The sequence below is a fragment of the Ruditapes philippinarum genome, unplaced genomic scaffold (assembly GCF_026571515.1).
Source record: "Ruditapes philippinarum isolate M1 unplaced genomic scaffold, ASM2657151v2 ctg732_1_1_1_1, whole genome shotgun sequence".
Lineage (NCBI taxonomy): Eukaryota > Metazoa > Mollusca > Bivalvia > Venerida > Veneridae > Ruditapes > Ruditapes philippinarum.
The window spans coordinates 384011-410868 of record NW_026864254.1 but is presented as its reverse complement, the minus strand read 5'-3'; the positions used below and the strand labels follow the sequence as shown (position 1 = coordinate 410868).

At 33.3% G+C, this 26858-nt stretch overlaps 1 protein-coding gene across 1 annotated transcript; it reads left to right on the top strand.

Annotated features, from left to right (window-relative positions):
- The first annotated feature begins 7254 nt into the window (after positions 1-7254).
- On the top strand, positions 7255-19863 carry LOC132724992 (coadhesin-like). Its single transcript, XM_060709986.1, has 7 exons — positions 7255-7333; positions 8126-8161; positions 9422-9595; positions 12559-12675; positions 18104-18283; positions 18672-18842; positions 19657-19863. Exons 1-7 carry the CDS (start codon positions 7255-7257, stop codon positions 19803-19805), a joined length of 906 nt encoding a protein of 301 aa, XP_060565969.1. The 3' UTR covers positions 19806-19863.
- Positions 19864-26858: the final 6995 nt, after the last annotated feature.

The window sequence follows — 26858 nt, the reverse complement described above, 5'->3', positions numbered from 1 at the left end:
ATGCCCCAGGAATGCTTTTATTCTTATTTCGCATAACCGTTTTAATTTTTGATGTTCTTATTTTAATTTTATAGTTTCAAAAGTTACTCATTGGCCAATTTACTGAATTATAAATTTCATATGTGGCTCTTTTTTTGCATTTAGTACCGTTATCATGATTTGTATTTTGTATGGAAGTTAAAATACTACTTTGTTAACATTTTGCTACTTTTATCATTTCACATTTAGCAATATCTTCTTCGGGTACCAATCATTTACCATTCTCTTAAACTATTATTTAAACGTTATCAAAGTCATGATAAGAAATTATTTATTCGTTTCTGTGTCTTTATTTGCCTTTAAATAATAATTATCTTTGTTCCATGTAATTATCTTGTAAAACTACTGAGTGGGTATTCAATATGTGCAAAACCACTGTATATACTCTGATAATTGTATATTTTTAAATGTGACTTTATAAAAATGAATCGTTTTGCTTTTTTTCAAGCGTTAATTTGTTGTTGTTGTTGATGCTGTTGATTATATGTCTTGCTTAAAGTGTATATTAAAAAGTGCATTAATTACTTGTAAGTGACTTTGAAGCCCATGGGGCTGATTTTAATATAATGTATTTAATTTCATACGAATATCACATGCCAATATAATAAAATAATTACTTAAATTACATATATCTAATTTTCCAGAATGGTCACACTGGTTTAACGGTGACTGCTCTGTGTCGTGCGGAAATGGAACGATGGAGCGTCTCCGACATTGCAGTACAGGCCGGGAATCAGACTGTAATGGTATAGCATATGAGATGGTACCCTGTAGTAATGTCGAATGTATATAACATATATTTGAAATAAATTTAACAGTTTTGTACTGTTTGTCAAAGCAGAGAGATTGAAGACGGATTTCAGTTTTAATTTCTTCTCAACATGATACACCAAATTGTAAATAAGTAGTCCATGGTGAAGGGTGGTCATACAGTTTACGTACATTATTCTGTATTTATAATATTTATATTTCTGTTATAAAACTGTTTAAGATTTATGTAGCATTACTATTATTATTATTATTATTATTATTAGTATTATTATTATTATTATTATCATCATCATCATCATCATCATTATCATCATCATCATCATCATCATCATCATCATCATCATCATCATCATCATCATCATCATCATCATCATCATTATTATTATTATCATCACATCATTATTATTATTATTATTATCATTATTATCATTATTATTATTATTATAATTATTATTATTCAATCATTGTTATTCTTATTTAGTATTTTTATTGAATGATCAACTTAAATGGCAAATGTCATTTACATTTATATTTTTTTCTATTGTTTTCAACATTATTAGAAATACTTATGGAAAATGTGCCAAACCACTTTTAGATGAATGTCACATGCATGAAATCTTCAAGTTTGCTTAATTGAAATTTATTAACGTACATTATTTGTGTGTTAAATTTCGATAATCAGCCACTGGAATATCGAAAGAACATGATTTTAAAATTTGCAAGTTTTACAAAAAAAAATTCTTATTAGATTTAGCTTTGTAACGATTTATCCGGATTATTTTCTTCATTCAAAAGACATCGGTCATTTAGTTATTTTAATAATGCATGTTACCTCTTTTCGAGCATCTTGTTCAAATCATTTCTGGGAGAGGACATTTATTAGCTTTATAGCTTTCTGCCCAATCCCAAAATGTACTTTGTAAATATTGTTCACTTGCTAAATGTTTTGTTGAATAAATATGTTTAAACCAAATCATTTTTATCACTGTTACACAATATTTACATTCATTTTACGAGGTTACCTTTCACCACCTATAACTGGTGCAATATGGGCAGTCGTAAAAGCCAGTACCCGGTATCTCCGGTAATGAAGAAATAATTCTGTCACTCGTGACGACGACCGTAGTTTGAAATGTAAAGAATGGTGCCACTGATTGGAACTAATAGCATTATCATTCTAGTCAATTACACTATTTAAATGACCGTTCTTATCGTGATTTTATGATACTGTTCTCTGATATCATGACATCACAAATGATAGTGGGCCGCCTAGTAAGGTGCTGATCAGTTAACTCTGCGACAATAAGGGCTGGGGATCGACGGTAAAGAACAAAACAGAACAGAACAGAAGTTTTATCAAAGACTTAAGCATAAGCTCATCGTCATAACAATACAATTATACATACAATTCATATAAAGTATAAATAAACGTTACAACAAAATTGTTTAAATTGAACAGTTGAGAGTGGTCTGAGTAAGCACGTTATCAGAGTATATATATCATTTATAGGAATTTTATGACATTATGATAATAATAACAAACAGGATTAATATGCTGTTTGTTATTGGTCAAGTCCCTGTCTGAAGCTTTTTTTACAGTAAATCCAAGATTATGTAGAGTTTCATGACACAGTTCTATAAATTTAAACATACTTGGGCGTGTATAGTAGAATCTGGGAAAATATTTTCTCATATAATCACAAGTAGAGATTTTGATCCTAAAGCATCAAGTCGCCGGATAGAAAAATGATTGTATTATCATAAATATAAGAAAATATAAGTTTAATGGTTCAAGTATAAAAATAAGAGGAACAATGAGTTGAGTAATGTTTGCCACTGAGGCTGGTAAGGCAAGTGCTATGCTGGTAATTCTTCTTGTAATTATACTGTTGTACCATACATTGAAATCCGTATAGGTTACTAGTTCAGATTCAGATAATTACCGACAAATAATTACCGATCATCGAATATTTGCAAAGTGACTATGAAAATATATATGTTTAATTATTACATGAAACAATACAATTTTACTGTAAAAGTGTTGTACATCATTATTATGTGCTGTAGAAAAAAATATATAATTTAGTTGAAATCAATACACGTATTCCAATCGTTACATACGATATATAAAATTAACGTTTAATTGCCTTTCAGTGCGATAAACTATCAACACAAAGATAGTTTATTATTTTTTTCTATGTATCTAATACGATTCCGGACCCCTGACGTCATACCGTTTTGGAAACCTGCGTGACGGAAACCGACGGAATATACCGAAATCAACGATTACCATTATATATTTCAATAATGTGCCTCTTAAGCATAACATTATTTTGGGATGTTCAACTTAAACTAAACAATTGAACTTTCTTGACGAATGTTTGACAGAAAGGGCCAAGTTAAACCCTTTACCAAGAAGAAAGGAAAAGGTTTTGAAAATGTATTTTTAAAGTAAACAGGTTTCTCTTATGATATAAAGTATGAACCTGATTAATGAAAAATAACTTATGTAATTATCTGTACAAAATTACAATGATTTACATCTTATCAGTTACCACCATTAACAAATTAACTGTCTTATCAGCAATCTAGCTGTTACTATTAATAGATTTTATAACGATATACAACATATATAAACATGTAGTCACGTGATTCTTACGAAAGACCAGGGAGCATTTGTTTATAATTAGATAAAATAATGTAATATAAAAGGTCTCATAAAAATAAACAACCAAATTATTGTAAAGAGTCCTTTCAAATATCATTCATGATTTATTTATTATAAAATAGCAATGCTTGACACATAGAAAAAAGTAATAGTATCTCTAATATTCAATGACTGATCCTTGGGGATACGTTATTGATTCATTTTATGAAAATTGTAATGTTGCTTTTTAAGACGTCAATATGTGCATATTTCATTCATCTGAGCAAAGTTATCATATGTTTGATTTTTTGTGATTACTGAAAAATAATTGTTGTCTTTAATTGTTCAATGATTGATATGCTTTTATTTTCAGATTTTAAGGGCTTCTCCTACCATAGGTATAATATTAAACTATTACAAATATAGTCGCCGGTTTCTACCGGCGACTAATGATAAAAAAGGCAAAGTAAAACAATGTGGAATTCGTCCTCGATATCATTTGAATTGCAAATTATACAATAATGTCGATTTCTTTAAATATTGTTATTGTTAAGTCGACCAGTAAATGAAAAGGAAATGCTGATAATTATTTTTTTTAACCGCGTTTATTAAAGATATACATGTATTTTAGTTTGATGTACTACCGTACAAGTCAATCCGATTTTATGTAGTCTCCTCTTGGACGTTAAAGGTGACATAATTCTATATAGTTTGAAACCGTACTGATGCTTTATATAAAAGGCTAAAAAAGCAGTTCAAAAATTCAAAAATCGCTTCACATCCAAATTTAAAAAGATAATGTAAAAAGTCTTTCAATACGACTATAGCATTCAGACCAATTATATCTAAAATATCAAATACTCAGTACTATAATGATTTTCATGTAAAGGGAGGTAACTTTAAAATAAGTATTAGAATCGAACGACAAGAGTTAATTTTCCTTCACAGTAAAACACGTGCTATTCACTACACGCAAATTTAACTAAGAAAACACATAAACCAAACTCTAAAAAGAACTCCACTTAGACCCAAAGACTTAAAAACGTAAAAATTGACTATCTTACATAGGTCAAAATAATGGTACACTTATTAAAAAAACAACCTTAAACAGGCAAGATGCTTTTTGTAAAAGTTCGGAAGCCATCTTCAGGAAATTGAAAAATCATAAAGTTCAAAACGCGAATTCACGAAGTTGAAATCATGAAGTTCAAAACATAACTTCATGAAGTTGAATCCGTGAAGTTGAAATCGTGAATTTGTTAAGTTGAAATCGTGAATTAGTGAATTGAAATCCTGAATTCGTGAAGGTGAAATCGTGACAATATAATTAAATTCAGCATTTAGAAAATATTTTATTCATGCAAGAGTTTATAAAAAAAGTATCACATTTTAACGTCAGCTCTTTGTTTTCTTTTTTTAACTAAATGTCAAAATTAAGGACAATACTATGCGACCTACAGAAAATTATAACATTTGAGACAAAAGATAGAGAGCTGTTATCAGTTAGTACTTAGTTTTCATACAAACATGGCGACGATAAAATTTCTACTACATGTATATTTAGGTAATTTATTCTTTACTTATATTTCTTTAATATCATTTATTGTTTAACCACTTTTGATGTTAAAATAATTATTTGAAATCTTCCTCTGGAACCGTATATAGATGAAAAATGTGAAGTCAGTTAATGTTTATTATCATTTTGTTTATTGAGTTGCGATTGGTTGAGTTTTGAAAGTTCATATCGTGTATATCACAGGTTAAACTTTAAAGGAAACCATTAATAGAAAGAGCATTGGAACACGAAGCAATCTTATTTGTACGAGGTGGCGTATCCAAGTGTTTATGGTATTCTTTCTCTTTTGTATCATAGGCAAAAATAAAAACACTTCCCTTGTCGTCAAATTATGAAACCCCAGAATAAATGAACAAATGTACGAGCAGCAAAATATGATTTTCCTATCAGTATCTCTTTCCCTGTCGTCATAATAAGTAAACCCCAGAAAAAATGTAACCAGTCAACGAGCATGGTCTATTATCATCTCCGACAGAGTGTGAGGTAACTAGAGTTCGGGTAACTAATTCCTGCACTCCAGTTAAGGCATTGTGCATGTTTGGGTGGGTATACGATGAAATTCATTTTCCCCAAACTATGATACCATAATACGATATGGCCGGTTGGCAATGACTATATCGGCAATTTATGCTCAATTTTGCAGAAAAAACATTTTATTCTTAATGAATTTGAAGACAATTTGAAAATATTGATTTGCCGTGTTATATTCAAGGGGAGCAGTGACCTAGTGAAAAAGACGCCTGCATCTGAACCCAAGGAACATGGGCTCGAGCCCTTTACGACTATGATAACAATATATTAATTCTAGTGTTCCATATAAGACAACAGCTTACTTCTGTTAATCGAGCTTAAAAAATGTCATATTTTTCATTTTTTTTTGTTATCATTTATATTTTGTGCGCCATACGTTATCATTTCCGGAAAATGCCCCGATTTTAATATTTTCAGCGGTTATTCTAGACAAAATAGGCATGAATGCTTAGATGACAACATATTACAACTTTTTAAAGTCAGTGGTTTCAGTTGATATACATATATGTAAACGAAACATAAATTTTAGAGAAGAAGCCGTACGTTACCACGATCAAACCGGTGGAAAATTATCTCGCTTCGAATCTGGTGACGCGCATTTCAGATTAAGTACGGGACGAAACATCATGAAATAAAATCCTGTGTGCCAGTAAAATTGTGGAGAAGGTTATTATATGTACCTTTACATTAGAACATCACGAATTTCTGAGAAAAAAGGGAAAAACCTACTTTTTGGCTGCATCCGCTATCTTGTTTGTTTGGGTAACGAACGGCGTGATTCTCCCCCCCCCCCCCCCCGTGGTTTATATTATGGTTTATTGAATCATTTCGTCAAATATTTTTTTTTGTTAACAAAAATATGAAAAAAGGAGCAATTTATACCGCCCAAAGCTTTGTCCATTTGGGCACTTTGTCACTTGTTCATAAACATTGAAGGCCCATTATGCTTCAGAAATGGTTTATTTTATATTTCATAAAACCTTTTCATATTTGGTGTCCTGTTAAAGTTTCCAAAGAGTTACTAATCTGCCCATTACCTGGATAATATTTCGCTTTTGTTGCTTCCTGTGAATAACTATAGTTATAGTTAGTGATTTAGTATTTTTGTATGGAAGTCAAAATAGTACTTTGTTTACATTTTGCTACTTTTATGACAAATAATAGAACGTTCAGTGCTACGTTTTGGTCAGGTAATAAGCCTCGCACATGCTCGAAAACCCTATCTTAAAGATCCTGTATGCTTTGTGATTGATATTGTTACTGTTTGTAACACTTGCAAAAAATTATATATGTATATAATTATGCAAATAAAACAATTTTCAAACATCGAAGAATATGGAAAATGTGTACTGCAAATATTTGTGCACATTATATTTAATCAATAAATTATATTATTCATTTCTTATTGGAAAATTTGACTTAGAATTTATAGAAAATAAATTTCTAATTACCTCCCTTTATTTACATGAAATGTTAAATTCGGTAATATCTTTATAAATAATGCTTATTGGAACTTACATAATTGACAAATGTTAATTTGAGCATCATATTTATGAAATAAAACCATGAAAAAAATGTGTTACAGGATCTTTAAACATTATTAACTTATGTTTGTCCTTTAAAATAAAGGAACATTTTATTCGTTTCTTGGGCATATTTGATGCTTAATATATTGAATAGAAAATAAACCATGCCTGACATCAAATATTTTGAATTATTTTCAGTACTGGTATTGCCTACATCATATATTGACGCAGATAAAAGGCAAGGTATGCTTAACATTACTTAAAAATTTTATTTTTCTAATAAAATACGATCTACGAAAGACAGAAATAAAACGGGAAATATTTAAAAAATGGACCAGTGTGTGCATCGTTTCTGTCGCATGTTCATTTGATGATGGTTTCAAGTCCTTGTCTGAGATTATTACGTCTAAGGGTTTTCCGCAGGGTTCTATATTAGTTCCTATTTGATTGTTGTTCTTTATTTACACTTAAGTAGTTAAGAAAATTATAGTAAATTACTAAAATGTGTGAAAATAATTCCCGTGAAACTTGAATTTTCTGTTTATTATACACATGTATCTTTCTTTTGACCTTACAATTCTGAAGATTTCCCGTTTTGTATAAATTTAGAAGAAACAGGGTCTTTCAAATTGAAATTCTAAAAGAACCTGGAAGAAAGTAGTCCGGCAAGAAACCAGTGAAAATATGGAAATTTGGTTTTTCTGCTCTGAAAAATACAGACATTTAATAATTCTTTTTATTTTTTTCATTCGTCCGTCCGTCCGCTCGTTGATTATAGATTATAAACTTTATTGAATTTCTGTATTAGTATAGTGTAAATGTATAATACAAGACAATACCAATCCATTTGACCAATGACAAAAACAACTTGCCATTGACAACATTATTTAGTGAAGTGATAGGTTGTTTTAAGAAGAAACATTTATACGGGTGTACAACGTATGAAACATGTAATGCGCCCTGTTTAAACCGTATTCTACTTTAATTGTAATACTTAGTATTATTACTTATTACTTATTATTATTATTTACAAAGGTGTACCAGAACACGCTGTCGGCAAACGGTATTTGCGTAAGTATTTACCCTGTCCCAACCTAACCAGTAACCTTATGTAAATACTTTGAACATTAATTCTTGGTAAAACTGTTTAAGGGTATAAAGCTATATCTTATGCAATATCTTTGTAAAATTAATCAACAATATAATGATATTGCTTTAATAATATTATGGTTGATTCTCGAAATAGTTGTAACTTAAGATGTCTATATGTTATTTTAATACAAATAAATAATGTACGTGAACAGAATAAAATGTTCCGGAACAAAATATTATTTTCCTATTTAAAGTAAGGTTTTGTCTGTTTAGCAATGATATTATGCGCATGCCCAATTCATACCATATCTATTTCAGGCAAGCATTTTCGAAGTATTTCTTTTTTTTTTTGAATTATTATTCTTTTTTGCAGCAGATGTATAGCATTACACATTTAAAAACTTATTTTATTGAAAATTGAAATAACGTGTAAGCTGAATATTTGCATTCTTTAACTTTTAAAGGCATATAATGCCTCAGAAATCCACATTTTAATTTTTTTTTTTTAGAATTATTTGTTTAATTAATGGATCAAGTGCATATAAGATGTTTACAATTGAAAAAAGAAGCGCAACCTGAGCATGCAGAACGTTATGTGCCGTTTATATAGCAATATTATGTTAACAAAGTAGTCTTTTGACTTCAATACAAAATACCAATTCACTATAATTATACCAATTGTGATGCTGAAGTTAGTTCATGTAGGTAGAAAAAAAGTATTTTTGGAAACTGTAACAAGATACTAAAATTAACCAGTTTTTTGAGCAATAGAAATGATTGCCTTTCTTAGCCATAATGGACCTTTAAGGACATATTACTAGCCAGAAGTCAGATGGGTTATCAAGAATAAGCTATATTTTATTTTTTTTATGATTCAAACAATTGCAAATGGGCGACGAAATGCGTAAAATTTGACAATAATCAACTTCACATATTGTTCATTTGAATGTGAGTAGAATAAACAAAATATATTATCACCAATTGAAGATTCAACGGATTTTCAATTAACGTAACGACATGTATTTCATTGACGTCAGAAATGACGTCAAAATGGTATGTGAATCAATTTTCATTCATTCAAACGCAAGGAACTGTCAAATATCATAGTCTGAACGAACAATACCAGCAAATGATGAAATAATTCAATAGTCGGGGATAACTTATTCTAGTTATACAATTTTCACCACCTTAATTCTAAAATATAACATTAAAAAAAATATAGATTCTATTTTCATACAGTTGGCAACGTATATCAATGGGGTCCATGGACCTCTTTCACAACATGTACGGACTGCGTTAACGGGAGCAAGCAACGTCATCGTAATTGCTATGACGACAACAAGCAGGACGTGCACGGAAGTAACTGCAAAGGCTATGCAATCGAATTTAGGCCATGTTTGGCGGCAGATTGCGGTAATATATATTTCTCATTATTACTGTTCAAGTATCGAAATCATTTTCATGAAACTTGTAATGCTTTGTAACACCGCACTTTGGGGTCAAACGCATTTTGGGGTCCGACCCCAAAGTGCGTTACACTTCGCACCGCACTTTGGGGTCCAACGCACTTTGGGGTCAAAATCGAGAAATTGACCCCAAAAAGCGTTAATATGCTACATATCAACGCACTTTGGGTTCAAGAGGTCTAAAGGTGTCATCTGAGTTCTGCTTAAATACTGAGCACTGACTTATTTTCAATCTGTGACATTGGAATATTTGAGGTAGAGTTCAAGATGGCGGTCAATACTTTATGAAAGTTTCATTAATTTTACCACTTGAAATATCTAAAAATTGTTTCGTTTTGCATTCATATTTTATTTTTGATTTTCGTACATATCTAATTTTTGTTTTTCAGACATATTTTAGCCAATCAAAACAGCCTTCAAATATCATAACAGCCCATAGTTGAGTATAAAACTAGCACAGTGGTTTGGTCACATTTCGGCCCATTTTTGAAATCGACCCAATCGTTTTCGGCCGGGCAAGTCTGGTTTCGGCCGTCCTTTTTCGGCCAATTTTTTATATTATATGTATTTTATATAATTATTGTTTTCTGTTATTAAATACTGTTATATTAGTGTCTATTTGGAAAGGGCTGTTGATTGGTGATCAGTTATTATTCCATGAATATGCACCACTCAACCCCACCCCCGAGTATTGAGAATAATGAAACTTAGGCCAATTCTTTAGCCCACCCAGATAATGTGCAGAACTTATATGCCAGGTGTGCCGGCTCAAGGTCGGGGTCACACATACAGGTCAAAGGATAAAGACTTGGGTTTCATGTCCGCTCCTTATCTTCGAATTTAAGGCACCTTGTGACAAATGTTAACCACATCGAGACCATATGCAGAACCTTTCTTTGGGTTACCGCGGACTTTATATACATGTATATACATGTATATTATATAACTAAAAAAGAATATGTATGCAAAACTAAAAAAGTATGTATTCAAAACTAAAAAAGAAATATGTACGACAAACACAAAAAATATGTACGAAAAAACAAAAAAAAAAAAGTATAAAAAAATACAAATGTCACTTTTATGCCACCGTTCAAAATACTCTAGTACAGAAATTGTATATTCCTAGAATTAAAAGATGCTGCGAAAAATATCCCGTTCTGTCGGTCATTTACTTGATAACTTTTGGTGCCATATTGAGCCCCATTTTAAATATGTAGGGAATGAAATAAAATGCACTTAATAATTTTTTCCAAAGTACTATTAATATACTCTATTGCAATGTTCTGGTGAAACATCAAGTTTTTCGATCGGACAGTGACTATAAATAGTGATTTTTACAAATACGTTATTAAGCTTATCAACAAACTTAAGGGTTTTTGTAAGCTCCGTAACAACCGTTCGCCAGAGGCTTTTTTATGGGAAATCTTACATACTTCTTAAGAAAGAGCAAACATGAATTTTATGATGTTTAAATAATGGTATCAGAGAAATGTAAGATGCTTGTTATCTGAAGAAAGTAGCGATAAATGTGAAATTATTTGTCATAAAAGTAGTCAAAACAATGTAGTATTTGACTTCCATATAAAATACTAATTCACTATAACTGTACTCATTATTGCCAAAAAGCAACAGATGAAAAAGATGGTTCAGGTAATTGGCCAATGTGTATGTTTTGGATAACATAGAAGAACATCAAAATAAAAAGCTTTTAGGAAAAACAAATAAAAGCATAATGGACCTTTAAAACGTTATTTTGACCCTCGGGGGATCGATACCCCACAATCCCCTCTTTATCCCCATTGAGAATTTTACATTATTCTGAAGCTCCGCTCTTAATGTACGACTACTTAAATAGTTGATGTTCTTAGTACTGCCTGTGCGGACTACTACTTAAAAGCTGCAATATACCTAGTCAAGTTTCTTATATGTCAAATTTAGCTGAATAAATGGCTATTTCAACATATTATCAGGCACAATTTTTACTGAAATGTCTTACTAAGATTTTCCAGAATGTATACCTTTGTCTATGCTAAGACTATCATATTTCTATAAAATGTGTAAATAATAAACGGGAAAATTATGCATTTAGCTAAAAACAAGGAGTTAATGAAAGGTGTGCAGAATGGATAATAAATAAAATAAATGGAAAATTTGAGAAAAAATATTTTAAGCTTAATAATTGATACAAATTCTTTATTTAGTGATTTATTTGGTGAAAGTTCTACACTTACTAATCAAGACCATTTAAATCCCTATTGATTCTACTATAATTCAGGGCACATGTTTGTGTCTATTTAATACCTTGATTTTGTGTTTACCATTGGCTTTGACTACAATATATTATTTAAAACATAATGAACATAGATTTTCTCTGACCCCAAAGTGCGGTCGTTTGCCTGATGTTGAAAAATGCATATGTGCCCGTTTAACGCACTTTGGGGTCGAAATTGGACCCCAAAGTGCGTGACGCACTCTGAGGTCGGATCCTAAAGTACGTAACGCACTTTGCGGTCGGACCCCAAAGTGCGGTGTTACAATGCTTAGTCTTAAATCTGTGTAACAGTTAAGGTATCAAGGCCATAGCGCTTTTCGCCAGACCGTAACATACGACCCTATTCAGGGCGATTATCAGATCCCATGAACAAACATCCATACATCTACTGTAAAATCATTAACTATGTCAAGTCAGGAGTTCGATACTCACTGTTAGCTTCATTTTAACGGTGATAGATGTAAGTAAAACATTTAGATTAAACATGTATCTTTTACCGAAAAGGAATTGACTTTTCATAAATTTTGTATTAAACATAACGCAACACACCAAAGATAATTCATAAATCAAGATTTTAATGTTTATCCTGTTTCATTTCCATATATGCTCACATGATAGATTTAATAATTTGTACACAGATTCTTGTATTGACACGTATATTCCTCGTGTGCCGTGCCCTGTAACATATTGCACTGATTACCCAGATTGGTCAAAAACCATCTGCAAAAAGACATGCGGACACTGCAGTACACCAGGTAACAATGATTCAACATTTAGTACTTTCTCTGTATGTGAGAAGTTAGCAGTTAGCAGTGAGCTTAGCAAAAAGGCATTACGATTTATATAGGGAAATCAATGATCTGCTGTTATGCTCAGCTGGGTAAGCTGGGTAGCAGAGCATCCCAAAATAAAGTGTAGAAGTGCTTTGCTGGTATGCTCAGCTGGCTAGGCAATCTAGCAGGCCATTCCTTAATATAGTGTAATTATGTTCTGCTGGTATGCTCAGCTGGCTAGGCAATCTAGCGGGGCGTTCCAAAATATAGCGTAAAAATGCTCTGCTGGTATGCTCAGCTGGCTAAGCAATCTAGCGGGGCATTCCAAAATATAGTGCAAAAAATGCTCTGCTGGTATGCTCAGCTGGCTAAGCAATCAAGCGGGGCATTCCAAAATATAGTGTAAAAACGCTTTGCTGTTATGCTCAGCTGGCTAAGCAATCTAGCGGGGCATTCCAAAATATAGCGTAAACAATGCTCTGCTGTTATGCTCAGCTGGCTAAGCAATCTAGCGGGGCATTCCAAAATATAATGTAAAAATGCTCTGCTGTTATGCTCAGCTGGCTAAGCAATCAAGCGGATCATTCCAAAATATAGTGTAAACATGATCTGCTGGTATGCTCAGCTGGCTAGGCAATTTAGCAGGGCATTCCTAAATATAGTGTAAAAATGCTTAGCTATCATGCTCAGCTGGCTAGGCAATCTAGCGGGGCATTCCAAAATATAGTGTTAAAATGCTCTGCTGAATTGCTCAGCTGGCTAGGCAATCTAGAAGGGCATTCCTAAATATAGTGTTAAAAATGCTCAGCTGGCTAGGCAATCCAGCAGAGCATTCCTAAACATAGTGTAAAAATGCTCTGCTGGTAAGCTCAGCTGGCTAAGCAATCTAGCGGAACGTTCCAAAATATAGTGGGAAAAATGCTCTGCTGGTATGCGCAGCTGGCTAAGCAATCTAGCAGGGCATTCCTAAATATATTGTTAAAAATGCTCAGCTGGCTTGGCAATCCAGCAAAGCATTCTGAAAATTAGTGTAAAAATGTTCTGCCAGAATTGTCTAGGCCAACTAGCAGGGCATTCTTAAATAAAGTATAAATTTCGTTGGTATGCAACTGATTATTTGGCACTCGTAGACTTTCTGAAATATTTAGTGCCAATGTAGATAATGACATTTTTGACTTCTACGGGACCCTCAAGTGTCTATTTCTTTGGTCTCCGACTGATTCTGGGACGATCGCAGATTTTCAGGAATTCTTGGTGTTAATGCACATAATGACATTTGTGAAGTTTTAGGACCATCCAGAGTCCATTTCGTTGGTCTGCGAAAGTTTCTGAAACACTCGCAGACTTTCAGAAATTTTCGGTGCCAATGGAGAAAATGACATTTTTATTTCAAAAGGACCCTCCTGAGTCTATTTTGTTGGTCTGCGACTGATTCTAAGTCATTCGCAGACTTTCAGGAATTTTGGTGTCAATGCAGAAAATGATATTTCTGACTTATTGGGACCTTCCTTAATCCATTTTTTTGGTCTGCGACTGATTCTGAGACAATCACAGACATTTTTAGGAATTTTGATGTCAAGGCAGATAATGACATTTTTACTTCTAGGGACCATTCAGGGTCCATTTTTTGGTCTGCGACTTATTCTTGGACATTCAAAGACTTTCAGGAATTTTTGGTGCCAATAGAGATAATTACAATTTTGACATTTTTGACCACCAAATTGACGACTGATTATTGGGTACTTACAGACTTTCAGGAATTTTTGGTGCTTATGCAGATAATGACATTCTAGAGTAAAAATGCTCTGCTTATGACTAAGGGGTCCTTAAAAGTAAAGCATGTCATGATCTGCAACGGCACTAAACATCCTGAAGTCTGCGAGTCTCAAAATATCAGTCGCAGACCCAAGAAATATACTCTGGCGGTTCCCTAGAAGTCATAAATGTCATTTTCTCCATTGGCATCAAAATTCCTGAAAGTCTGCAAGTGTCCCAAAATCAGTCGAAGACCATAAAAATGGACTCTGGCGGGTCCCTGGAAGTAAAAATTGCCATCATCTCTATTGGCACCAAACTTTCCTGAAAGTCTGCGAGTGTCTAACAATACGCTTTAGGCAAATGGACTCCTAAAGGTCCCTAGAAGTCAAAAATTATTTCCAAGGCACCAACCATTCCTGAAAGTCTGCAAGTGTCCGAGAATCAGTCACAGACCAACAAAATGGACTCTTGAGGGTCCCTAGAAGTCTAAATTTCAATATCAGCATTGGCACCAAAATTCCTGAAAGTCTGCGAGTGTGCATAAAAAGTCGCAGGACAATGAAATAGTCTCTTAAAGGTCCATAGAAGTCAAAACTATCATTTTTTCTATTGGCACCGAAAATTCCTGAGAAGTCTGCGAGTGCCTCAGAAGTGCCTAGAAGTCGGAAATGTCAATAAAACGTTGGCAACAAGAAATCCTGGAACTCAGAATCAGTCTGCCAGCAGAGCTTATTAATAATATAATTCAGAATGCACCGCAAGATTGCTTATCCAACACAGCATTTTCACACTATTTTTCAGAATGTTCTGCTAGGTTGCCTAGCCAGCTTAGCATTCCAGCAGAGCATTTTTACAATATATTTAGTAATGCTCTGCTAGATTGCCAAGACAGCTGAGTATTGCAGCAGAGCAATTTAACACTTTATTTAGGAATTCCCTGCTAGACTGCTTAGCCAGCTTAGCATTCCAGCAGAGCATTTTTACACTATATTTAGGAATGCCCTGCTAGATTGTCAAGCCAGCTTAGCATTCCACCAGAGCATTTTTACACTATATTTAGTAATGCCCTGCTCGATGGCCTAGCCAGCTGAGCATTCCAGCAGAGCATATTTTTCACTATATTAAGGAATGCTCTGCTATAGTGCCTAGCCAGTTGCGCATTCCTGCAGAGCATTTTAACACTATATTTAGTAATGCCCTGCTTGAGTGCCTAGCCAGCTAAGCATTCCAGCAGAGCATTTTTACACTATCTTTCGTAATGCTCTGCTAGATTTCCTAGTCAGCTTAGCATTCCAGCAGAGCATTTGTACACTATATTTAGTAACGCCCTGCTAGATTGTTTAGCTATCTTAGCATTCCAGCAGAGCATTTTTTCACTATATTTAGTAATGCACTGCTAGATAGCCTAGCCAGCATTGCATTCCAGCAGAGCATTTTAACTCTATATTTAGAAATGCCCTGCTAGATTGCCTAGCCAGCTTAGCGTTCCAGCAGAGCATTTTTACCCTATATTTAGTAATGCACTGCTAGATAGCCTAGCCAGCATTGCATTCCAGCAGAGCATTTTAACTCTATATTTAGAAATGCCCTGCTAGATTGCCTAGCCAGCTTAGCGTTCCAGCAGAGCATTTTTACCCTATATTTAGTAATGCACTGCTAGTTTGCCTAGCCAGCTGAGCATTCCACAGGAGCATTTTTTCACTATATTAAGGAATGCTATGCTATAGTGCCTAGCCAGCTGAACATTCCTGCAGAGCATTTTAACACTATATTTAGTAATGCCCTGCTTGATTGCCAAGACAGCTGAGTATTGCAGCAGAGCAATTTTACACTTTATTTAGTAATGCCCTGCTAGATTGCCTAGCCAGCTTAAAATTCCACCAGAGCATTGTTTCACTATACCCGGTATTAAGGAATGCCCTGCTAGATTGCCTAGTTAGCTTAGCATTCCACCAGAGTATTATACACTATATTTAGTTATGCCCTGCTAGATTGCCTAGCCAGCTTAGCATTCCAGCAGAGCATTTTTACCCTTTATTTAGTAACACCCTTCTAGATTGCCTAACCAGTTTAGCATTCCAGCAGAGCATTTTTTCACTATAACTAAGAATGCTCTGCTAGATTGCATAGCCAGCTTAGCATTCCAGAATAGCATTTGTACACTATATTTCGTAATGCTCTGCTAGATTGCATAGCCAGCTTAGCATTCCAGCAGAGCATTTTTACACTATTTTTAGTAATGCCCTGCTAGATTGCCTAGCCAGCTTAGCATTCCAGCAGAACCTTTTTTTCACTATATTTAGGAATGCCCTGCTAGATTGCCGAACCAGCTTAGCATTCCAACAGAGCATTTTTACGCTATATTTAGTAATGCCCTGCTAGATTGCCTAGCCAGCTTAATATTCCAGCAGAGCATTTTTACACTATATTTAGGAATGCCCTGCTAGATTGCCTAGCCAGCTCAGCTAGCCAGCTGAGCATTCCAGCAGAGCATTTTAACACTATATTTAGTAATGCATAGCCAGCTGAGCGCTCCAGCAGAGCATTTTTTCACTATATCTAGGAATGCTCTGCTAGATTGCCAAGACAGCTGAGTATTGCAGCAGAGCATTTTTACACTATATTTAGGAATGCCCTGCTAGTTGCCCAAAACAGCTGAGCATTTCAGCAGATCATTGACTTCCCTATATAAATTGAAATGCCTTTTTGCTAAGCTCACTGTTCACTGCTAACTTCTCACATACACTTTCTCTTTGTAAATTACAAGATAGACTTAAGAAATAGCAAACCGACCAGACAGTGCCTTTACCGCGTGACATTTTGTGATCTGCGTGAGGCAGACAGCCGATTTGGCCGGTCCAACAATCATAAATTGAGCCGCGTCATGACAAAACCAACATAGTGCGTTTGCGACCAGCATGGATCCAGACCAGCCTGCGCATCCGTGCAGTCTGATCAGGATCCATGCTGTTCGCTATCGGTTTTTCTACTTGTTATAGAGTTTGTAAGCGAACAGCATGGATCCTGATCAGACTGCACGGATGCGCAGGCTGGTCTGGATCCATGCTGGTCGCAAACATATTATGTTGGTTTTGTCATGGCGTGGCTCAATTTATTTACGCTGTTTCAATTACGACAAAAATATTTTGTCTCAAAACATTCTACTCACTTGAATGAGCGGGCTCTAAACTTTATCCCTTAAATAATAATGGATTTTTTTAAAAAAAGATATTGCGGATTGGACCGATTTTTGAATCGGTTGTCTGCGCCTATGCAGATCACAAAAGGTCACGTGGTACAGGCAACGTGAGGCGATACTAGTATATACTCAGAATTTTAAAGTTGTAAGACTTTGTCAATGATGAAATCCTTTGAAATAATTATAGAGGATGAATATTATTTTATATTTCGTTGCGTAAATTTGCTTTCATAGTTTTGGCTGACAACCAACACTTTGCAGTATTAAAAAAACAACAACAACAACAGCATGGCAATTTATTGACATGGTATCGAAATAATGTTTTTTTTCTTCTGCAAATTCCACAGATTTTACAAGCATTAAAAAGATCTTGTAACTGTATTGTCTATGTAGTTAAAATGAAAAATATTCTGATAAAGATATTTAAACACTGAATTTAATCTTCCATACAAGCTCCAGTTATCAACGGCAATTGGGGAAGCTGGGGCCAGTATAGTACATGTAGTCATTCGTGTGGCACGGGAACCATGTCGCGTTACAGGGCGTGTAATAATCCACCGCCTTCCGGTGGTGGGTATGGTTGCTATGGAAACAATTATGAGACAACTTATTGCAACATCGTTCAATGCTCGAGTAAGTCTTTGTTTTTACATATTTTAATACTAGTACACATAGCAAACGAGCACTAACGAGCATTATGAATAGATTAAGTTACCAAAATAAGGGAAACCACTCCGCATAAACTTTGCCTCGTATAATTAACATTTTCAAACCTAGCATTTCCATACTTATTATTAATATACAAAGAAGCTTATTTTAACATTCATTATTTTGATAGCACTTTTAGCTTTCCCTATAAAGACAGATCATAATAAAAATAGGTTAGTGTCCATGGACGAGCTCAAACCATTTTTTTTTCGTTTTTGGGCGTTCTTTAATATTTCCGGTTTTTCTCTATTCCAAATCGATCACCGTTTTAAGACCCTTAAACACTGACTCCTTGATTTTATTCTTCTTAAAGTCGATGGCCGTTGGAGCAACTGGAACACGTGGTCTTCCTGTTCAGTGTCATGTGGACTTGGAGTTATAACACGTGACCGGATGTGCAACAACCCAGCGCCTGTTGGGAATGGGGCACCTTGCAATGGCAACAGTACAGAAAAGCACGAATGCACAGTTGGTCCGTGTGCAGGTAAAACAAACTCGTGTTGTCTTTTTTAGACTAAGCCGCTCAAATACATTTTATCAAATTTTGATACTTAACAAATATTTTTCTCTCGATATTTTATAGGCCCGTTATGCCTCAGAAATGCTTTTATTCTTATTTCGCAAAACCGTTTTAATTTTTGATGTACATATTTTAATTTTATAGTTTCCAAAGTTACTCATTGGCCAATTAACTGAATTATAAATTTCATATGTGGCTCTTTTTTGCATTTAATACCGTTATCGTGATTTTATATTTTGTATGGAAGTTAAAATACTACTTTGTTAACATTTTGCTATTTTTATCATTTCACATTTAGCAATATCTTCTTCGGGTACCAATCATTTACTATTCTCTTTAACCATTATTTAAACGTTATCAAATTCGTGATTAGAAATTATTTATTCGTTTCTGTGTCTTTATTTGCCTTTAAATAATAATTATCTTTGTTCCATGTAATTATCTTGAAATAAATATTTGTAAAACCACTGAGTGGGTATTCAAGATGTGCAATACCGCTTTATATATTCTGATAATTGTATATTCTTAAATGTGACTTTATAAAAATGTATCGTTTTGCTTTTTTCTAGCGTTAATTTGTTGTTGTTGATGCCGTTTATTTAAATGTCTTGCTTAAAGTTCGATTTTGTTCCGTGTATATTGAAAAGTGAATTAATTACTTGTAAGTGACTTTGAAGCCCATGGGGCTGATTTTAATATAATGTTTTTCATTTCATACGAATATCACATGCCAACATAATAAAATAATTACTTAAATTACCTATATCTAATTTTCCAGAATGGTCACACTGGTTTAACGGTGACTGCTCTGTGTCGTGCGGAAATGGAACGATGGAGCGTCTCCGACATTGCAGTACAGGCCGGGAATCAGACTGTAATGGTATAGCATATGAGATGGTTCCCTGTAGTAATGTCGAATGTATATAGCATATATTTGAAATAAATTTAACAGTTTTGTACTGTTTGTCAAAGCAGAGAGATTGAAGACGAATTTCAGTTTTAATTTCTTCTCAACATGATGCACCAAATTGTAAATAAGTAGTCCATGGTGAAGGGTGGTCATACAGTTTACGTACATTATTCTGTATTTATAATATTTATATTTCTGTTATAAAACTGTTTAAGATTTATGTAGCATTACTATTATTATTATTATTATTATTATTATTATTATTATTATTATTATTATTATTATTATCATCATTATTATTATCATTATTATTATTATTATTATTATTATTATTATTATTATCATCATTATTATTATTATTATTATTATTATTATTATCATTATTATTATTATTATTGTTATTATTATTATTATTATTATTATTTTTATTATTATTCAATCATTGTTATTCTTATTTAGTATTTTTATTGAATGATCAACTTTAATGGCAAATGTTATTTACATTTATATTTTTTTCTATTGTTTTCAACATTATTAGAAATACTTATGGAAAATGTGCCAAACCACTTTTAGATGAATGTCACATGCATGAAATCTTCAAGTTTGCTTAATTGAAATTTATTAACGTACATTATTTGTGTGTTAAATTTCGATAATCAGTCACTGGAATATCGAAAGAACATGATTTTAAAATTTGCAAGTTTTACAAAAAAAAAATCTTATTAGATTTAGCTTTATAACGATTTATCCGGATTATTTTCTTCATTCAAAAGACATCGGTCATTTAGTTATTTTAATAATGCCTGTTACCTCTTTTCGAACATCTTGTTCAAATCATTTTTATCACTGTTACACAATATTTACATTCATTTTACGAGGTTACCTTTCACTACCTATAACTGGTGCAATATGGGCAGTCGTAAAAGCCAGTACCCGGTATCTCCGGTAATGAAGAAATAATTCTGTCACTCGTGACGACGACCGTAGTTTGAAATGTAAAGAATGGTGCAACTGATTGGAACTAATAGCATTATCATTCTAGTCAATTACACTATTTAAATGACCGTCCTTATCGTAATTTTATGATACTGTTCTGTGATATGATGACATCACAAATGATAGTGGCGCCGCCTAGTAAGGGGCTGTTCAGTTAATTCTACGACAATAAGAGCCGGGGATCGCGGTAAAGAACAAATCAGAACAGAACAGAACAGAAGTTTCATCAAAGACTTAAGCATTCAGCTCATCGTCATAACAATACAATTATACATACAATTCATATAAACTATAAATAAACGTTACAACAAAATTGTTTAAATTGATCAGTTGAGAGTGGTCTGAGTAAGCACGTTATCAGAGTATATATATCATTTATAGGAATTTTATGACATTATGATAATAATAACAAAAGGATTTATAAGTTGTTAAATTGGTCAGTTTTCTAAATTGCAAGATTATGTAGAGACATCTTACATTTTGAATTTAAGAATTCTATAAATTTAAACATACTTGGGCGTGTATAGTAGAATCTTGGAAAATATTTTCTCATGTTTTCATGATAAAAAAGGCAAAATAAAACTTTCGTCCTCGATATCATTTGGATTTTAAATTGCACAATAACGTCGATTTCTTTAAATATTGTTATTGTTATGTCGACCACTAAAGAAACGAAATGCTAATTTTTTTTTACCGCGTTTATTAAAGATATACATGTATTTTAGTTTGATGTACTACCGTACAAGTTAAATTTTTACAATCCGATTTTATGTAGTCACCTCTTGGACGTTAAATGTGACATAATTCTATATAGTTTGAAACCGTACTGATGCTTTATATAAAAGGCTCAAAAAGCAGTTCAAAAATTCAAAAATCGCGTCACATCAAAATTAAAAAAAGTCTTTCAATACGACTATAGCGTTTAGACCAATTATAACTATTGTTTTTATGTAAAAGTACTATAATGATTTTTCATGTAAAGGGAGGTAACTTTAAATTAAGTATTAGAATCGAACGACAAGAGTTAATTTTCCTCAACAGTATAACACGTGTACGGAAGCCCATTTAGGCCATTTTGTGTTAGAAGTTAGAACTTAGATGTTAGATCTTGGAACTTATATCTTAGAACTTAGGTCTTAGCTCTTAGAACTTAGAGGTTCCGTAAAGGCGGGAAAACGCCATATTGACTGCACAATAGACAAGAAGATGTGTGAGGCAAACTTTTTATTATATTTCTTGAATTTTATTTTTGTAATTTAAAGTATTGTTAGAGATATAGCTAGTACGTTAAAAGATTAATGATTATATCTGGGTAAAAAAAACAACCAATTTCAATGGCAGGCAAAGACGACAGTCTGTCTTCAACAGACTGGGACAAACTCCATGAGCGGCTATTTTAGCCAGTTCAGCTATTTTTGCCGAACCTGGCTACAACAAAAATCTACGACAAGGGCACAAGTGTCGAAACTGATATATGTTGTCTGTATTTGTGTAATTCCCCAATTATCATGTATAATTGTGTATCTGTTAGTGTTATAATAATTTTAAAAATGTTTTCTAATGTGTATTTAAATAATTTGATTATATTTCCTATTGCAGAATCTTCTTCATCCCTTTTCCGGACGACGAAAATGGTCTCTAAATGGGCATGGACGATTGGAATTTGGCTCTTTGTTATTACACCAGGAACAAGTGTTGTAATCATAGATTTAACTGTCATTCTCAGAGGTGCGCATTTAACAAGATTAGAATTGATAAACTTTGTTTACATATAAGTTAAAGCCATCTTGATTCTGCATCCAATGATCGATCTGTACAGTCGACTTATGTTATGGCTCTTAGTATCAAACAGCGACAAATTGCTTGCAGTGATAGCGTCATACTACCCAGACACATTAACAAAATAGAAATTGCCCCAAGGCTCCTTCGAAGTCGTTGTGATGGAGGAAATGAAAATTCAACGGTAGCATTGCTTCAACCATTTTTCAGATAAAACGGCACAGAAAGCGTATCAAGGTTGAAAAGTTTTATGTATGGAAAGATTGTAGCAAATCAGCGTTTAGAATCCTGGTAGGGATAACTTCGTATACAAGGTTGCACTGGTGGATTTCTTTTTTCAAGGATCTTACTGATTTCAAAGTTTGGATATAACAAATCGTGTACACATTGAATACCTAAGACATTGTTTAATGAATTTGACCCTAGAAGAAATCTAAATGATAAGCTAAACTCAAAATAATTTTGAAATACCTTACGGAAGACCTGATATAATATTGTTTGTACCTGGAATCTATGGTGTGCATATTTTGGTCATCGTGTTAATCAAGAAGACATACATATATGCAAGAACTTTATGCATCTCTTAAACGGCTTCATTGTAACCAAACCGAGAAACATGTTTGAGTGTTGTCGTCGAGTAACAGAAAGCTTTTGACATCTATAAAACGAATCGTTAACATCAATTGTACCTTGAATTTAACAGATGATGGTGGAGCATTAACAATGACTTACAATGAGCATGTAATTGGGTTTCGTGTTGGCATTCATAATTATAAATTATACTATTTCTTAATTAATTATTATAGAAATTATATTATTAATTATATTATAATTAAAAAATAAGATTTATGTTATTTCAGAGCCTTCAACCTGTGTGTCCCAATATATATCATTTTCGTAAATGATACCAGGAATCTTGTTGAAAAACCTATTGAACTGTTTCAAGTTACTGTTAATGAGGAACGTCTAGTGTACAAACCAGAGCTTCAATAAATGTCCCGATCAAATTGTTTGTCTATTTTACATTTAAAATTATATGTATGTGTACTTTGCATAAGCGGTCAATCCTACCGTGTTTCCATTTCTACTAGGTCCAGCTCGCAGTGGCCACTTAAATTAAAGATAACCATTTTTCTTAATTTTAACGACGTGCACTTCTGTATTAATATTTGATGAAATTATCAGCGGGTTGTTACTGATTGTGGTTACCATAATTATTATATAAGTATATTTAAAGACAAAGATTTGTCTACAAATTGCCATTTCTACAATAAGGTTACAAAAGGGGCATAATTGTGCACAAATGTTTGATGGTGTGACCAGCTCTTGGCTACAAATTGGAGCCATCAGTACATTCAAAAGGAATCGCATTACGGAATTGGCATAATATAATGTTATGTTCGTCACATTGGCAACGTACCAAATGATGGCTTATCAAGCAAATGTTGCATAACAAGCTATAATACTAGATGTAAAGTGGGCAAAAAATGATGAAAGAGTCCATGGCGATTTTATAAAAACAACATGCCATTATTATGGCTATAGTTGTATGTTCCCTTAAATTTCAGTGATAAGTCAAATCACAGAGTGCAAAAGTGTTTCTGACTATGCAGTACGTTTATTTTTTGTTAGTGTGTGTATGCGTGTGGGAGGGGGCTTTGAATCAAAGAAGTTTCAGCATCAGAAGAACTTCACGAGATACTTCTGTACGTGCGCCTGTCTTTTAGACGCATGTTTAAATGTGCTGGCCAACATGTTTAACAATGCGATGCAGACAAAATAGACGTATATCCAAGCGGAGACCTCGTCTTGATTGTTTGAAATGAAGGGCTTTAAATAGGTGGTCCAAAGGGGCCCGTGCCAGTGAAAGACCTACAAAGTGGCCTAAACGAGGTTCAACTATCTTAGAATTTAGACATTAGAACTTAGAAGTTGGAACTTAGTTATTAGAACTTAGTTATTAGAACTTAGTTCTTAGAACTTAGTTCTTAGAACTTAGATATTAGAACTTAGACATTAGAACTTAGACATTAGAACTTTAAAAATCGGTTTTGCAAGAGCTTAAAGAAGGAAATATAACTGCCTTCTCATACATAAAACTTTAATAAAGTTACAGTAAACTGCAAAACATGATAAAAGACACTCATTTATCACAAAAAAAGAATATCACAATCTCGACAGGAACTTGTCGATAGCATACCCACATACTCACTCAAAATAAAGTTAATACTTCAGCTCTGTTACAATAATACTTTTGGTAAAGATCAATGATATATGTAGGTCAACATTAACTATCAGCTTATGTTTAAATGATAATAATAAAATGGTGAATATTGTTGTATGGAAAATGCAACTCACAATACCTCATGCTGAGGTACGCTATTAATGGATGATCTGCTAAGAATTATTCTAAAGAAAAAATGGAAATACAGACCCGCCTAGTACTTTTGTAATGGTTGGCTCCTTACAAAACTTCACTAGTCGTAATGTCGAAAGAATAATAAAACTTATTTTTAAACGTTTAGTTAAAAGTTTAATAAGATTTCATATCGTTTCTGAATCCGTCAGTTATATTCAAAACATACATGCACATGAACTTGAAAATTAAACCAAAATGATGTACAAAGAACTTTGATATACATTTCTGTAAAATGTCTAGTTTGTTTAATGAGTCAAGATAGTATTACGCTTTCACACTTGGCACTCCTCTGGATTGCTACAATAATTGGGTCCCTTGCTTCGTCCTCAGGTGTACGTGTTTTGCGTCGGCTTTCAGTATTAGTTTAATATCCTTGTTAAATCAACTATGAATAAGTTATTTTTTAATCAGTTCTAGTCTTGTTAAATGCGCTCCTTTGAGAATGACAGCTAAATCCATAATCACAGCACTGGATACTGGTTATATGACAGCTAATTCCAAACATACATGTCCATATAACATCATTTTCGTCGTCCGGAAAAGGAATAAAGAAGATTCTTCAATAGGAAAAATAATCAAAATATTTTTGTAAACATTACAAAACCAAAACTGACAGTTACACAATCCAAATTTTACAATCAATGAATTACTCAAATACAGGCAACATATATCAGCTTGACGCTTGGGTCCGTCATCGTAGGTCTTTTTTGTTGCAAGGTTTGTCTAAAATAGCTGCAAAGGGCTAAATAGCCACCTTTGCCTGCTATTGAAATTGGTTGCTTTTTAACACGCCTTTTAGATTATACAGATATAATCATCTTATCTTTTAACATAATAGCTATATATCTGCAATGTACAAAAAGTATAAAATTAAAGAAACATAATAAGAAGTTACCTCACAAATATCTCCATGTCTATCTTTCAGTCAATATGGCGTTTTCCCGCCTATGTGGAACCTCTAAGAGCTAAGATCTAAGTTCTAAGATCTAACATCTAAGCTCTAACTTCTAACTCAAAACGGCCTCAAAGGGCTTCCGTACACGTGCTATTCAACACACGCAAATTTATCTAAGAAAACACATAAACCAAACTCTAAAAGGAACTCTACTTAGACCCAAAAACCTAAAAACGTAAAAATTGACTATCTCACATAGGTCAAAATAATGGTACACTTAGTAATAGAAAGAGCACCGAAACACGAGGCTATCTGATTTGTACGAGGGGGCGTAGCCCCCGAGTATTAATCAGATTCCCAAGTGTTTTGGTGTTCTTTCTCTTTTGTATCATAGTCAAGCATAAAATCACGTTCCCTGTTGTCAGAATATGAAACCCCGGCAAAATTGAACCAATGAACGAACATCTGAATATGACATTTCTGTCGCTTTCCCTTTCTCTGCCGTCACAATATGTAAACCCCAGCAAAAATGAGCCAATCAATGGGCATGCTCTGGAGTGCGGGTAACTAATACCCGCGCTCCAGTTACCGGACTGTGCATGTATATGTATACGATTTAACCCTGACACATTTTCAACAGAAAGGTCTCCAAACTATGATACAATTAAAAAAACAACCTTAAACAGGCAAGATGCTTTTCGGAAGCCATCTTCAAAAAATTGAAAAATCGTAAAGTGACGAAGTTGAAATCATGAAGTTCAAAACATAACTTCATGAAGTTGAAATCGTGAATTAATAAACTGAAATCGTCAATTCATGAAGATGAAATCGTGACAATATAAGTAAATTCAGCATTTAGAAAATATTTTATTCATGCAAGAGTTTACAAAAAAGTATAACATTTTAACGACAGCTCTTTGATTTCTTTTTTTAACTAAATGTCAAAATTAAGGACAATACTATGCGACCTATAGAAAATTA

Coding starts and splice junctions, on each gene's coding strand:
- LOC132724992 (XM_060709986.1), top strand. CDS start 7,255: ATGCCTGACATCAAATATTTTGAATTATTTTCAGTACTGGTATTGCCT. Junction 7,334..8,125: donor TGACGCAGATAAAAGGCAAG/GTATGCTTAACA, acceptor TTATTTACAAAG/GTGTACCAGAACACGCTGTC. Junction 8,162..9,421: donor TGTCGGCAAACGGTATTTGC/GTAAGTATTTAC, acceptor ATTTTCATACAG/TTGGCAACGTATATCAATGG.